Source organism: Eschrichtius robustus, chromosome 7 (genome assembly GCF_028021215.1).
Source record: "Eschrichtius robustus isolate mEscRob2 chromosome 7, mEscRob2.pri, whole genome shotgun sequence".
In the NCBI taxonomy this organism is placed as follows: domain Eukaryota; kingdom Metazoa; phylum Chordata; class Mammalia; order Artiodactyla; family Eschrichtiidae; genus Eschrichtius; species Eschrichtius robustus.
In genome coordinates, this window is record NC_090830.1 from 99,613,589 (window position 1) to 99,630,231 (window position 16,643).

The window sequence follows — 16,643 nt, forward strand, 5'->3', positions numbered from 1 at the left end:
GTAAAAGAGCTCTCTATGCAAAGTGCACTATTGGTTTCTCTTTTGGTTTAGACTAAACACTAAAGAAGAACACTGCACCATGGCTTTTTAAGCACATTCCCCAAAATCACTACTAATTGGAAAACTATAATACTATATGTATTCAATGATACACTTTGCAAACACTTGACTCCTCATATTAAGAAAGTATGTTTTCATTTATATGTGGAAGCTAAAAAAAAATAAAGCAAACAAACAAATATAACAAAACAGAAACAGACACACAGATAGAGAAATCAAATTAGTGGTTACCAGTGGGGAGAGGTAAGCGGGGGCAAGATAGGGGTAGGGGATTAAGAGGCACAAACTACTATGTATAAAAGCTACAAGGATATATTGTACAGCACAGGGAATATAGCCAGTATTTTACAATCGCTTTAAACAGAGCACAGTCTCTAAAAATATTGAATCACCATGCTGTACTAATATAATATTGTGAATCAATTTTACTTCAATAAAAAAAGAAAGTTAAATGTTTGAGAATATATTTTAATATTCAACTAAAGGACATTCCAAACTACTAGTTGTACAATTGCTAAATATTATACTCCTGCTGCCATCTTGTGGTAATTTTTGGAATCTTCCTGCTTGCTCTCTTTTCCTCCCTCCCTCCCTTCCTCTCCCTCCACCTTCCTTTTCCCCCTACCCTTTGGAGGGTACCTATATCCAAACCTTAATGAGTCCCTTTCTTAAGTAGGTAGGGAGACAACCTGCACTATATTCTGAAAGAAGAACGGATTGTTGCCAATTCCTCCTCCTGCCTGTAATATATTCCCTCTTTTCTCCTTATATTTTTCTCATTTTTCCACAAAACCATTCTTTTAACAATAATACTTTTTAAACAAATATTTATCTTTTAGATTAATCTAGTTTCCTACAAGTAAAGGGAATACAGATTATAGGAAAATATATGCGTATTTTATGAAAGACTTTGCCTTCCAAACTTTTTCCAAATTGTACTTTCACAGAGAAAGAAAGAAAAAAAGCACCCTGTATTTCTGGCTACAAGATGCCACACAGCCACAGATACCGATTCTCAGGATCCAAGGAGGAGCCCTGGGGACACACTCTGGAAAGAGAGAGCTTCCCAGCAACCCCAGGCTGTATGGAGACCGGAGGCCTGGCATCCCTTTATTACTTCCCAACTGTCCCCTTCACCTATGGGCCCTGCTGTGGCATGGCAAAGGAATTCATACATCTGGGGGTAAATCACACATTTCTCTGATGATATATTAAAGTGAGTAATTCTTAACCAGACTGATTTACCATCAGAGCAAGAGTATATTTTATAAAAACCACGTTTTCCATCTAACTCTATGTCCCCACTCCAATTCCTGTGAAGAAACTTAGAGACAGCTATCCAAGGAGTCACCCAAAGACAGGTATAGTGAGAACTCGATTAGCCAGAATCTTCCACAACATGGAGGAGATGAGGATGGAAACAATCTGTTTCATTCCTTGTTGAAAATGACTTTAAAACCATCTCTCCGGGCTTCCCTGGTGGCACAGTTGTTGAGAGTCTGCCTGCCAATGCAGGGGACACGGGTTCGAGCCCTGCTCTGGGAGGATCCCACATGCTGCGGAGCAACTGGGCCCGTGAGCTACAACTACTGAGCCTGCGCGTCTGGAGCCTGTGCTCCGCAACAAGAGAGGCCGCGATAGTGAGAAGACCGCGCACCGCGATGAAGAGTGGCCCCCGCATGCCGCAACTAGAGAAAGCCCTCGCACAGAAATGAAGACCCAACACAGCCAAAAATTAAAAAAAAAACATCTTTCCCTCTTTTGTGTTATTTATATCTATGTTATTCACAATCTGTATTTTTCTTTATTTTCCTTTAAAATCTATGAACCCTTAAAATGAAGCATTATTCTAAGCAACAGTAGCCACATGGCATAGATTTAATGTGATTGTTACATCTTTTCCCTCAGTACATTAAAATTCCTTACTGTTAATATAAAATAAATTAACTTGTGTGCCACCCAGAAGCATCCCTGACGCCACCAATATGTGAACATTACACTTTGGGAAATGGGGCTCTGATGTATACATGCTAAGTAGAGTACAGTAAATCTAACAACCATTATTTATAGATAAGTAGCTTTAAGTGTCACAGCATCAAGATTTTGATATTTTAGAGCCATAGTTCAGATCAGAAGTTCTCAAACATTTTTTCTGCAGTGACTCACGGGATGGATGAGTTCTCACGTGCAACACACTCTTGTGAAAAGACCGACTGTGGGTTCTGTGCAATTTCCTGCCATATATTTGTCATCTTCCCAGTTGGGGAAGCCAATCGGATGCAAGTCAAAAACCATCCCTAGGGAGGTGCCTGTGAATGCACTCAACCTTATTTCCTAAGAAGCAAATAATTCATGAAGTTTGATTTTTAACCTATTATTCACTCATTTTAAGCTTACAACTAATCAAACACACACCACTGTGCGCCATGACACCACAGCTGAAATCTGCTGAAGTAAGACATGAAATTTTGTCCTGAATATTTTAGAGTGAACTTATTCTCTGAGAGGAGACTGAATTGAATATGAATTGGTTCTATCCTCTAGAAGGTTTCAGGGTGGGTTTTTTTTTTTTTTTAATTTGTTTGTTTTTAATACATTCTAGATATGTGCTGTTCTTACCCTGCCTCTGAAAATTAGCACGTGGGAAGAGAAATGTATGGTAAGCTGAGGGTTGTATAGGGTTGGAATTTTTACTATAAACAGACCTGGTTTCTACCCAGGGGTTTACAGCCTAACATATAAAAGAATTTTCTATTTTGAGAATTTTTAGCATATGTAGTGAAGTTCCTTGGTGGTCCTGTGAGACATGAAATTAACATTACCCACACAGGGAGGGCAATGAAAGTCATCAAGAAAAATACTAACATTTACCCAAAGGCTTTGGATTTGCTCATCAGGCAATACAGTTGAACAAACAGACCTACAATTATTTGTAAGAGGCAAATATACAAGTAGTTTTACGATTCCCTATAAGGTTTGTCAGTAGCATTTTTTGCAGCATTTGAGGTCAAAGTGCTCAAATAAAGACACATCTGAGGATTTAAAACACATTTTGAAGTGCCCTCTAAATTGACCTAGAAAGGAGGAGCAGTTTGAATTAGCAACAAGTCAGAGAGCATAATTTAAGAACTGTACTTGGGACTTCCTTGGTGGCGCAGTGGTTAAGAATCCGCCTGCCAATGCAGGGGACACGGGTTCGAGCCCTGGTCTGGGAAGATCCCACATGCCGCTGAGCAACTAAGCCCGTGTGCCACAACTACTGAGCCTGTGCTCTAGAGCCGGCGAGCCACAACTACTGAAGCCCGCGCACGTAGAGCCCGCGAGCCACAACTACTGAAGTCCACGTGTCACAACTACTGAAGCCCGCGCACCTAGAGCCCGTGCTTCACAACAAGAGAAGCCACCGCAATGAGAAGCCCGCGCACCACAATGAAGAGTAGCCCCCGCTCGCCGCAACTAGAGAAAGCCCACGTGCAGCAACGAAGACCCAATGCAGCCATAAATAAATAAATAAATAAATAAATAAATAAATAAATAATTAAAAAAAAAAAAAAAAGAACTGTACTTGTAGAATCTTTATCACAAGAAAAAAAAATTCAAACTAAGTCCTAACAAGGTAATTACAGCAGATGTCTTACTGGATTTGCCTTATTAAGGCAAATTCATTTATTAAATAAACACTCAGATGAAATCAGCATGTTATCCCCTTACACACCAAAGTGTTATCAGCATGCTCATTCACGTAATAAAATCAACCCAAATGGACTCCTAGTATCAACATGTTGACTGTTTAGGACTAATTTCCAAGAATATGTCAAATCAACATGCACTAAAAAAAAGGTTAACCCCACAGCCAACACATTGGACAGGACAAATTACAGAAAGTATTTTACAACTTTCTAGCGAATATAAACTTTATATTGATTGAATTTAAAACTCCACTATTTTCTAAGGTAGCATGGGTTTCTATTATATGCCCACATAAAAAACCAATATGAAAATGTTTAAAATAAAAGCAACATAACGTACACTGAAGTCTGCGATCCACCAGCAATGTTTAGGGAGTAGTGCAGAGTAAGGTTAAGAGTTTTTTAAAAGGAATCTGTTGTTCAGAACAACAGTAAAGAGATTAGTTCTATCGGCCTGTATATAATAAAACAAATCTATTTCAAAGATACACATTTTCTGGAAATATCTATTTTTCATTGAGAAATATTTTAAAGCATTGTATATTTTCGATATGAGCAATTAATTATTTTTAAAACTTTAGGAAATTCAAATTGTACAATATCTAAAAAATCTGAAATATCTGAAGACATGAAAGATTTTAAAAGGTTAGAGTACTATTCTGAACAAGACCTCTGTTCTACGTTTGCGGTTGTATGAGTTTTGCAAATGAGAGATCTGGCAGGAGTTCCAGATGTCAAGCTAGAAGAGAGGAACCAGGGACCCAAAAGAGAGATGCACAGCACAGGCAGATCCAAGAACAAAGAAAAAGAAGGTGAAAAAAAATCATCACTGGGTAAAAGCAGGAGGTAGTAAGTACTTCGATAAGAAGCAACAGAGATTGGTTCTAGTACCCTGCTCTGGGAGACAGTATTGGACTGTGTGTCTAATACCAAGCACAAGCATTTGACAAGCTGCAAGATGCTGTCATCTATTTCATGATAATAGACCAAGAAGTAAATCCTCCTTTCCCCAAGAAACTGATTGGGCCAAACTAGAGGAGGTTCAGAATAATAACTACCATAAGAAGTATAAAATCATAAACTGAATAAATCGGCAATTTGTGTGTGTGTATACATATATGTACATACTCATATACATACACATTACTCATACACATAAACATGAACATATAGCCCCTTTTCTCTTCAGGGATCCAACAGCACAGGACACTAACAAAGCTAGTAGTCACTTTTGACAATTTCCAAACTTCTGAGCTTTCACTTTTGTGAAACAGGATATGCTATCCCTGGTTTATCTCAGAACTCACAGTAACTTCCAAGAGCTACAAGAATCTGAGATAACAGAGGGTCCTGAACTCTGATAAGCAAATTCTCAGTGGCAAATGAAAATAATTATTCCTACTCAGAGCAGCTATGAAATCACCTGAAAATCTTATCAAAAGAAAGGGTTTTAATGCACCCTCAGCATCTCCTACACAGTGTGGGGAAAGGGCACTGGGCAACAGCCACTCAGTAAGGAAAGAGGAAAAAGATAGAACATCTTTTGTTTTTTCAGGTCTTTTAGAAATATTTTCATGAGGGTCAGTCAAATCTCTAATGAACGCATGATTAAATGAAAACTTGCAACCTATACATGTATCAAGGATTCAGATGGAACAAGAACTCCTGGTGTATTACAGATATATCTGGAAAATGTACTTGATCCCAGAACCCAACCCAACACCAAAGCAAAGTGGATATGTCTTAAATAATAAGTATAAATAGATAATAACTTGAAGATATCAATTCACTAACTCCGGTACTGATGCAAAATTAAGAAACCTACATTGTCTTTCTGGCCCCATTTCCGAGATCTTTTAAAAGGCACTTCAGTGATGATTTGCTCAGTTTTCGCATCACTAAAACCAGAGTAGTATCTACCTCCTGTACCTCTTTGACTGAATGTAGGTGTGAGGTGCTTATGCTTGGAACCCGTCCTCTTCAAATTACACGCGGCAAGACGCAAGGATCTTGACAAGCAAGCCTGCCTAAAAATCCTCCCCTCGCCTCCTCAGCTTTTCTCCCTTTCAACTCTCATCATAAATATTACTCCTCTGAGTAAACTAAACGAATGTCCTCTCCCAGAAGCTCCTGTTAAAACATTACTGTGTTAATCCAGAAAGGATAACTGGTTAACATATTGGTATGTTGTCAGGTAGTAATAAATTCCTTTGGATGGAACGGTTGGTAGGGATGAAAGAATCAGCAGGAGGGGTCTGTAAGGCAAAAGGCAAAGGGTATAGTGAATGATATCCAAAGGCAGCAACCAGGAGCCTTTTCACATCCTTCCTAACTGCACTATTCATCGGCGCCACCTATGACATGACACTGAGCTAGAGAAGTTGAGTGAGGAAGGAAGAAGAGGGAATGATTAGGAAATGACAATCCCCAGAGTGGGACGGCCTGAGGAAATTCTGGCCTGGCACAGCACACCCAAGGCGTACGTGCTGGATACAAGGGCTCATTGGTCACTTTTTCATAAGGTCAGTTTCGTGCTGGCTCTAAGACTTTTCAAAAAAAAAAAAAAATCCTATTCTAATTTAGGGCAGGTTCTTTTCTTCCTATTTGGAAGGATTCACCAGTTAGTAAGATGGAACTGGCCAGATTCCAAGGCTATAGAATATAACTGTTGAGAACTGGGGCTCTAAAAACTGCAAGATTGGGGTTTCAGACATGTCTGGCATTTCCTAGCTGTGAGATCTTAGGTAAGTGAATTAACTTCTTCAAGCCTCAGAGTCCTCACATGAAAAGTACGTATGTGATCTAGGACCACTGGGAGAAAACAACGAGCTACTGAAAGTAAACAGCTTAGCACTGTGTTAACATCACTAAGATTAGCTCTCTTTATTATTCTTAGCATCGCTATTTTAAAGCATTGTGTATTTTCTATGTGAACAATTAATAAGCTGGGCCCAGAATTCCACCGGTACCTGCTCATTTCACTGAAGTTGCTTATATCAAAATTAGGCCAAATCCCTTGATTTAGTCTGAAGGTTAAACCAGCTGAAATGAATCAGAGATGCAAAAGGCAAAGAGTTTTCTGGGGCACCCATTCCAAAGCATCCATGTCCCAGTGGAAGAAGGTACAAGTTCCTGAGGAAGAATTTACATCATCAGGAATCAAGGGATTTGTGACAGGAATAGCTCAAGTGGCTTGGAATACAATATATTATTCCTGTAACAGATTAATATTGATTCCAGCCTTTGCTTAAGCTCACTTAAAAAACAACAACTGTATGCAGTCTTCTGAGCTAACTGGGTGGTCAAAATAAGGAATTTAGGTGTGTATAAAAAGTTAAGGGGGAGAATTAGGATATTAGGTAATTCTTGATGTGGAATATATGCATGCAGGGAATCAGAAGTTCACAGAAAACCATGTGAAATACTCAGTTATTCGGTAAAGTATCATCATCGTCATCCAAAACAGCCTACAGTTTTCAATGATTATCACTTGATCTCTACTGGGCATTTCTAAGGGGCCTGAAAATGACGGCTGCAATAAGTCGGATGTTTTCTTTTTAAACATGATCATCATACTGTACACTTGATACTTACGCTGTGAGCTCAGATCTTCCCTTTCCCTAGTATAATTTTCATCTAAGCATTCCTTAGATACTTAGATCATTCTTAATGGAGATTGTGCATTATACCCTCTGTGGACGCATGGAAATCTGGCTAATTGGACTGACTTGATTACAACAGTCGGTGAATTCTCCCATTTCCTTCCACTGCAATAAATGCTGAAGATATTTTTACCACCGATTATGTAAATATTTCAGATTACAATCATTTTCTAAAACAGTGGTTACAGGCAAAAGTTCTTTTATCATTCTGCCCACCAAACAATTCCTACACTTTCAAAATATGTTTCTTTTCTTGTTAGTATAAAAACTGGGTGTCCTAGTAAAGTTTGAAACAAACCCATAGCATGAATAGCTATCACTAAATCCTACAGCAATTGCAATTGAACATTAGCTTTGTGATAAAGCAGTCTCCTTCAGCCCCAGTAAGGGCATCAGGATGGCACAACTTTTAACAAAGGATGCACAAGCTGATGGAATGTCTACTCCCCAAATCCAAATATCTGAAATTAGCAAATACACTTTTATTTTGAAAGCATCTTGTTTGCTGTTAAATGTTGTGGTCCAGATATACTGTTTAAATTATTTCTTTTCTTGGCCAAAATAAGGTGTCTCACCAATGATAATTAAGTTAGTACTGTCTCTTTAAATGCTAGGATGAGTACCTAATTCCAGAGGTTACTATGCCCATATATTATACCTGTCAAAATTCTTTAAACTCTAATGAGTCAGCTTGCTGAAAATACACTCCACGCTTCCATTTTAAAGTATCAAGCTAAGTGCTGAGTGGGAAAAAGTTTACACTCAGTCCCAGCGTAAATCAGCGCACAGAGGAAGTAGAAAAGCACTTCAGCTAGCTGTTGCAGACACAAATACGCGCCCGACCGACCTCTACTGCGCATGATCTACTCTTTTGATGAATGTTCCTACCCCTAACCCGAAAACGTCGGGAGTGTGTGCGCTGGGGGGGCGGGGGGGGGGGGGGTGGAATAAAAAAAAAGGAAGATGATGTGTACGTATGAAAGATCAGCCATTTCCTCTCAGTGCACACAAAAACGCCTCTCATTCCTAGAGAGATTTCTTTCTTTCTTTTTTTTTTTTTTTTTGAGAGATTTCTTATCAAGGAAAATAGAAGTGCCTCTTTGAGAGCTAGCTCCTGAATGAGAGTGGACTCTGGGAGAGACACTTTCCTCTCCTGTCCTCTGTAGACCCCGGTGAAATCTCCTCTTTGCTACGAGGTGGTGCTGGTTACTCTTTGAGGGGAACAGTCCAGACACAGAGATCTGAAATTTCAAAAATGCGATAAAGCCCCAGCCGGTCAGCCCTAGGAGGCGAACAGCTGCCGGGTGACCGCTGATGAAGTGGCTTCTTCAGGAGGTGGGCAGATTGATTCCAGCTGCTGAGAGCGGGGCAGGGCAGCGGCCGAGGAATGCGCAGCTCAGCTGAGGCAAGACACAGCAGCTTCCCAACCAAGGGCAAGGCCAAATGTTAGCTCTGACTGCAGTCTTGGCCTGAGAGAAGTAAGAATGCCATTGTTCCATTTGATAGGGACTTCCAAGGCAGCCTGGGCCAAAAGGTGCTATGTGCACGGTGTCATTTTATAAGTGGAGTGTCGCTCAGGAAATCTGAAAGCTGTCCCTCGAGACGTTGGTTCAGAGTGGGCCTGCAGTTCCCAAGGTGAATCCTTTCTGCCTGATTCCTGTTGTTCTCCCCCAACCCACTCCCAGCTCCTGGCCCTTTTCTAACAGCTCTCAACCCCTACCCAGACTCCTTTGCTCCCCTCTCCCCGACTCCCACACACAAACACTGTAATCAGTACACAACTGAAACAGACAAGGAAGGGGTGCAGCGGAGGAGTGGGGGACATCCAGAGCCCTGCAACTGGCCTGGATGGAGACATACAAGAGGACATGCTCTTTAGAAGTACTGGCCTCAAAGTCAGAGAGCTTAGGGGGAAGGACTAATGTACGGGTCCCCTGAGGGCCCCAAACTCAGACGCCAAGTGATCTAACAACAGGGAAGGGGTAAGAGGTAGGTGGGCATGAAGGCACGCCTAATGGAATATTCAATATCCTGAGAAATGCACTTTCGGCCGTGCACTTCCAGAGACTAAAAGCCAGTAATGGGCTTTGGAGTCTGCACTTCCTCTCCCTAATGTCCAGAGGCGCTTTAATGCTGCAGCCAATCGATCAGCCTTCTCCGGTGAAGGCGGCCAGTGGAGAGCAAAAGCTTCCTACTTGTGGCCAAAATCGCCCGGCCTCCTCTGCACACCACGAAAGAGCGACACAACTTTGAACTGTCAGGACTTGGCTCTCAACGTGCCGGGAGAAGGAAAGGAAGGAGCCTGGAGGCGTCCAGAGAAATAGCTCCCCTCCCTCTTCATCCCAGCTTTTCCAGGGAGAGACTCAGAAGGAAGACAAACAAGGAGGGGGCATTATCCACCCTGGGACAGGGCTGACCAGTAGCCCCAAACCTGCTTCAGGTGCAAGGTCACCGAACCGCCTCCAAGCCCTGGGCGGCCCAAGATGTGGCGCTTCTGGAAGGGACACAAACTGAGCAAAAGAACATCCAGAAAGTGGGGTTTCTTTACAGTCTCCTGCTGACATCGCTTGCTGCCTGGAAAGTGACCCTCAGAGGCTGATTCCTGCCGCGGAGACGCACCCCAGTCCCGCCTCCCCCCGCCCCCCCCCCCCCCCCCCCCGCGCCTTCCCAGCGGGGCTTGGGCTCCGGGCAAATTCAGTCCCTAAGTTGAACCCAACCCTGTCCAGCCTCCCGTCGCCGCTCCCAAGAGGCTCCAGCGGCGCACTGAGCATGCCCTGTGGCCTGGGTTTGGGGGGTCACCTCCGGGAAACTTTCCGGGCCCCGGGATGGGCCGGGTTCTGTCCCCCGCGGGCGCCCCCCCAGGGGTGCGCGAAGGAAAGACCGCGCGACTGCAGCCGCGTGCGGAGCGGCCAAGTTAGCGGGCGCGACAAAACTTTCCACGCTCCTTCTTCCCACCCCACCTCACCCCGCCGCAGGGGCGCGTCTCCCCGAGGAGCTCGCCTTTCCCAGCCCGGCGGAGACGAGCACAGCACGTGATGGGCAGAAATAAAAATAAACACTTCCCATTCCCGGCCCGCGAGGGCCAGCCCCCACTCGGCGCGCTGCGGAGAACTATAGGGGCGCCCTGCGTCGAGCAGCCCCCGAGCCGCCGCGGCCCGGAGCCCCCCGGCCCCCCCGAGCCGCCGCCAGGACGGCCACCCGGCCCGCCCGCCGCGAGGGGTGGCCCCGCTCCGGCCCTCCGCGCCGAGCCCCGGCGCCTACCTTTCGGATTTGGTGAACTTCCGGAATGCCTGTCGGAGGTCGTGGAAGGACCTGTACGTCTGCGGCTCGGCCGAGATGCCCTGTGCCCGGGTGGTCCGGGGGCCGATGTGGGTCGAGGGCACGGGCAGCACCGACTGGCACTTATGGAGCTTCCTCTTCAGCTCCTGGATTTCTTCCTCCTTCTCTGACAGCCGCTTCTCCAGCTCTTTGATCCTCTCTTCCTTGAGCATGAGAATCTTGGCAAAGTCTTCCTCTAGCTCGCTCATGTTTTCCCTGAGCCCCTCCGCGAAACTTTGTCTCGGGCGGCGGCGGCGGCGGCGGCGGCGGCGGCTGGGACGACAGCCGGGCGAGGCGAGCGCGGAGTGAGCGAGCGAACGGGCGCTAAGTACTCGAGCGCAGCGGTGCCGCTCCTAGTGCGGCGCGAGGAGCCGCTTTCTTCGATCCGCCTCTGCTGAAGGGACTAAAAGCACCGAGGGCAGGATGAGAAGTCTAAAAGCGAAGGAGAGGAGAGGCAGAGTGCTAATCGCCAGTCTCTCCGGGGAATAGGTGATTATCTTTCATTGAGAAACCAATTAGAGCTGCCCTTTCTCCCCTGAGACCCCCTCCCCCGTCCCCCTTTCCCAATCACTTCGTGAGAACACGGCGCGCGCGCCACCCCACCGAGAGCCTGCTTTCTAGCTGGGAGGGTTAGACCAGTGAGCCTGGTCGCACCTCATCACATAATAATCACTCTTGCACGCTGTATGGTACCAAAGGAAAGGGGTGGGGTGGAGGTGGAGGGGAGAGCTTTATGCCACTTGATCCTTGAAATAGCAACAATTACCATGTGATCTGGCAGATGACGCAGCGCTTGTAACTGGAGCCTAAAGACTTTGTGGTGTGTGTGCGTGCGTTTGTGTGTGTGTGTGAGTGTGTGTGTGTGAGACATTTCATAAATATTAAACTGCCTTTAGACAATAACCTGCGTGAATTCATCTTTGTTTTCACCTTTTACTTCTGCTCTGGATGATAAGGGGGTGTGTGTGTGTGTTTCTAACTGGGAAGTTCTGTGGTTGTGACCCCAAGTAATAAGAATGACAGAGCACTCGCAGTTCCAGGTGTTCTCAGCATAAAATTTTAGTGGAAATAGTAAACTAAAACTGTTGGTGGGTAGGTTGGATAAATTACTCATAGGGTAATGAGCCAATGTTTACCGAAAAGAAAAAAAGGTCCATGCATCCATCGTACACTTCTTAGAGTTTGGATTCTATTTCATCTGCTACAGTTAATATTTGTATATTGAGCATCCAAATTATATCACCATACCATCTTATATGGTTGCGAATTGGGGGCTACCAGTGCTAAACTGCTGGCTCACCCTACCAGCTCCTGTCTTAGGGAAAAATAGCTTCTGTTATCTGTATTTCTCCCTCACCTGTGCATCCATCACCACACTCTCTGCTAAAGGGATTTTTATACTCATTTGAACCCGGAGTATTTGCTATTTCCTACACTTTATTTTTTGTATATGTATATGTCACAGGGAGCATTTTTCATAACAGAAATCACTGTTTAAGAGTTTGTCTGGGTAGGTGGGAGGAGCATTTCCTCAGGTAATGATCCACAAGTTAACATGGTTTTTTAAAGAAAAAAAAAAAAAAATGGATGCAAACTAAGATACCAAAGGGTTTTTGTAGAAAGAGTAATTTTCCTTAAAAAGAAAGATAAATGTACAATCCACTGGCTACTTATTAAAAAAAATCTTTCTACCTTGTCTGAAACACCTCAGTAAAGGAAAAAGCAGGCGTATACTTTCATTTATAAATAAACCCTAAAATATATTTTATTCTGAAGATTTCTTTATTATTTACTGTTAGTTCTACTCATCTGATTATTTTAAATTAAAAACATTTTAAGCTTCTTCTGAATTTTTAATCACACCAGATGCTCAAGACTGGCTTCATCTACTCATATTTGAGAAGGAGTTCTCTGTCTTGTTGATAGTTACTATTCTATTGCTTCTATCTATAAACAATCGGCTATAATCCTTTTAGAAACTCAAAATAATTGGCATTTAAAAATACATTAGAAAAAAATTTTATCACCTTCAAATATCTAGGCATAGGTTCAGTTTTATTTATGGGAGATACAGAAATAGTTTTTAAATGATTCTTAAATGGACAGGTTATTTTCAAGCCTTATACTAATCTTAAATGCAGATATTCAGATGTTTCTCTTGCTTATTAAAAAAAGAAACCTTTAGACCAATATTTTACACACATCTCAAAACCCAAAATTCACCCCTATCTTCCAAAATTAATCTTATTTTTTTTTAATAAATCAGTTTTAACTTAGGTAATGTTGACACCTGGTGACCTTAAATCGTGTCCATTGGCTTAGGAAATACTTAGAGCACAAGGAACGCTTGAGAAAATACAGACTGGTAGAAGAGTATACATTGATTTATTAAAAATCATAGCATTTTAAATCTGTAAGCAACTTTGAAGATGATCTAACCCAACCACTTCATATTATAAAGGAGGAAAATGAGATCTTGAAAGGTGAAGTCCAAGATCACCCAAGGGCAAAAGTTTGAAGCCAGGATTCCCCAGGCCATGCTGCTCCTAGCTTGAAGCCTGAAAATCTAGAAATTCTACGATTCTGACACTCTAGTGTTCAAAGATTTGACTTTACCCTTTGTTCTTTGCTTTTAAATCTGTAGCAGAAAGTTTCAACAGTCAAAGCAAAAAGTGTTAATGAAACCTTAGATTTTTTTTTTTTTTTCTTAAAGGAGAAGGTCGCCATCTAGTGCCCTTGGAGATATCTGCTAAATAAATATCTTAATCACAGGGAAGTGAGGTTAGGTCCTTAAATACCTGTGAGAGAGTTTTCATGTTCCATGTTTGAACGAAATAAAGAAAATATACGAATTTTGTGTCAGAATAAAACATTTTTAAAAATGACAAATTTAAAAATCTTTTAGCTACTAGATAATGACAGTGATGGTACATATCCATTGAGTGTTTAATATGCACCAGCACAGGGCTAAAACCTTTATGTGATTAGCTGGGTTTAATCCCCAAGATGACTCTGTAAGGTAGGTACTATTATTTATTCTCATTTTATAGATGGAGAAACTTAGCCAGATTAATTTGCCCATGGCCACAGCGTCCAGATTTGACCCAGGCTGTCTTAATCCCCATGCATACTGCTTCTACCTGAAATACATTAAAATGTCCACTTCTCTATGAGCCCAGTGACAAGCAAAACTAGAAGTTCTTTGTTGATGAGAACACACTAAATTTAAAATCCCATATAAGCTCAGATAAGTATCTAAGACTCTGGCTTCTCAGCAACCAATCTCTTTACCAAAGTTGTTTTCCTTATGATACTTTGGGATCTATTATACATTTCATATACAGTTTCAAAAGTACAGGTACCTTCACATGTTATGATGGTGCTTTGCCTCTCCACCTCCACCCCGCTAATAAGGAACACTTTCTAAAGAACTTGAAGCCGTATGGATGTGAGTAGCTCATAGGGAATTCCTGTCCTTTAATCCAGGTCAGTGTCACGTGGGGCAATGGGAAGACAGTATCTATACATAAAAAAAAAAGTCAATAATAATAATAAAACGGACTAATAATCAGTCTGCTTTTTATTATCACTATATGCCAGGAGTTCTCACCAATGTCAGTGATAAAATACTCCTCCCCCCCGCAAAGAATATTATTGGTCTAAGTTCAAGCAATTGCTGCATTTATTGTTGAGCGGGTGGACCACTCCCATTGCCCCACCCTTGGAACAACACTGACCTTGTTGCATGTTACAAGGATCCAGAGTGAAGAAAATAGTCATGTGCAGATGGTTTGAGTGAGGTCCCACGGATGGCATTAGGAGTGCAGAGAAAGTTTTGGGGAAATGAAAATATAGACAAGGGTCTAAGTTTTTGGGAATGGGTGAGATGAGGGGAATTTAAACCATCTATTTTCAATACCTTACATCCAAACACTGCTCTTGGCTACAAAGTTGACAGTATTTGTGGGAAACTGCACGCAATACATTTTCCATCAAGGGATGCAATTAGTAAACTAAGAGTATTGGACTGGATCCAAAAACTCTATATTTATTTCTCAGCTCTGTCACTTCCCAAGCTGTGTGCTCTCAGGCAAATCCCTAAACTTATCTGGGATTCACTTCCCTCATTTGTAAAATGGGGAGCGGGAGGCACCTTGGGTCCATTTCACCTTTCTATCTTTAAAGATTCTATGGAATTCTGCTCTCCCTATGACTTACATTTTGAAATTATCAGTCTGTTTTTATAGACAACATCCATTTGTGTACTTCAGCTGAGTTTAAAACTGAAAAGACAGATTTATGATGGAGTCTGGTTGGTCCTATAAAGATTACAGTGACTTTGTGATGAACAGAAACTTGGAGCATTTTCAGTTAATTCTACATCATACTTGATGTGGCTTCAACGTTGTCACCTAAATTATATTCTGGTGACCATAAAGTGTGGTCACACCTTAGGTGACATAAAAGCTTGAAGCCTTGAAATACACCCACATCTATGCTAACCACCACACAGAACATGAAAATAGCAAATGAAGTGTTGCCTCAGTTAAACTTCAAAACTGGTTTCAATGTATTGAATTTACTTAATGTAGCATAGGTTATGTTTTCTTGTAAAACGTGTTCCTACAGAAAAGCATGCATAAATGTTTTTCACCATGTGGTCCTATTGGTGTAAGTGGAGTTCTTTTTCATGCTGCGTGCAATAGGAAAACCATTGCCTTTTACAATTTTCTGTGATAGCTGTCTAAAGGTTTGAAAAAAATTTTTTCCTAGGAATTCTGAAAATAAAACTAAGAGATGATGGTACTTAAATATTGTAGAAATCAAGTTCTGCCATATATTAAGAACCTTGAACCTGAAACATGGAGGTACACGTGCTATGGGACTTCAGGCAAATAATTTCATCCCCGAGACTTAGTTTTCCCAACTATAAATCGGACTTATGGATCTTCAGTTCTCACATCTGCATCTTTAAGGCTCAGATGCAGTGAGATGAAAACAAGATGTTATCATTTAAATGTGACCTTACATAAATAATATAAATAAAATGGTAATGGATCCTCTGCTTTGATTCTTGGTGGAGAAGGTAGCCCATCAGGGGACTGAACAGACTGGTGTGGTGGTGATGGTGGTGGTAATATTTATACTACATTCAGCCTACTCATTACTTGTGTAGGCAGAATTCAAAGACAGCCCCCAAGCTTCTCACCACTTGGTGATATGCACCTTCTCCCAGTTATTCAAACACTAATCGAGGTGCTGCTGTGAAGGCATTTTGCAAAAGTAACTGAAGTATCTTAAAGTTGGCATTAAGATAAGATCTACTGGGTGGGTCTGACCTAATCAGGTGAGCCTTTAAAAGGGGCTGGGCTTTTCCTGGAGACTGGGATTCTAAGTATGAGAGGGACTTGACTCGGGGGAGATTCTCCACTGCTGCCTTTGAAGACAGAAGGGGCCATGTGACAAGGAATGCTGGTGGAACCTAGGTGATGAGAATAACCGCTGACAGATGGCCAGCAAGGGAATGGGGACCTCAGTCCTACAACAGAAGGGAACTGACCCATATCACAACCACGAGAGTGAGGAAGAGGACCCTGTGCACCAGATGAGAGTACAGCATGGCTGACATCTTGATCTCACCTTGATCAGAAGACCCGGTCATGCTATGCCCAGACTTCTCAACTCCACAACTGTGAGATAAAAAGCAAGTGTAGCTTTAAGTCTCTAAGTTTGCGGTAATTGGTTAGACAACAAGATAAAACTAATGAATTACTCAGCTACCATTTTAAAATGACCATTAAAAATGCCAGAAATGTTTTACCACTCTCAGAAAGCCTGACTTTACAAAAGAGTCATTTTTAGTGAAGCTACTTTAGTACATTTCAAATGGGTACTTGGGGACATCAAAAGTTGT

General features: G+C 42.2%; 1 protein-coding gene across 1 annotated transcript in view; it reads right to left on the bottom strand.

The window, feature by feature from the left end:
• PRKG1 (protein kinase cGMP-dependent 1) overlaps nucleotides 1-11,272 on the bottom strand; it is a 1,243,975-nt gene extending 1,232,703 nt beyond the window's left edge. The window contains exon 1 of the mRNA XM_068548120.1: nucleotides 10,673-11,272. Within this exon, the coding sequence (XP_068404221.1) occupies nucleotides 10,673-10,938 (266 nt within the window). The 5' untranslated portion in view covers nucleotides 10,939-11,272. The remainder of the gene's footprint in view (nucleotides 1-10,672) is intronic.
• Nucleotides 11,273-16,643: the final 5,371 nt, after the last annotated feature.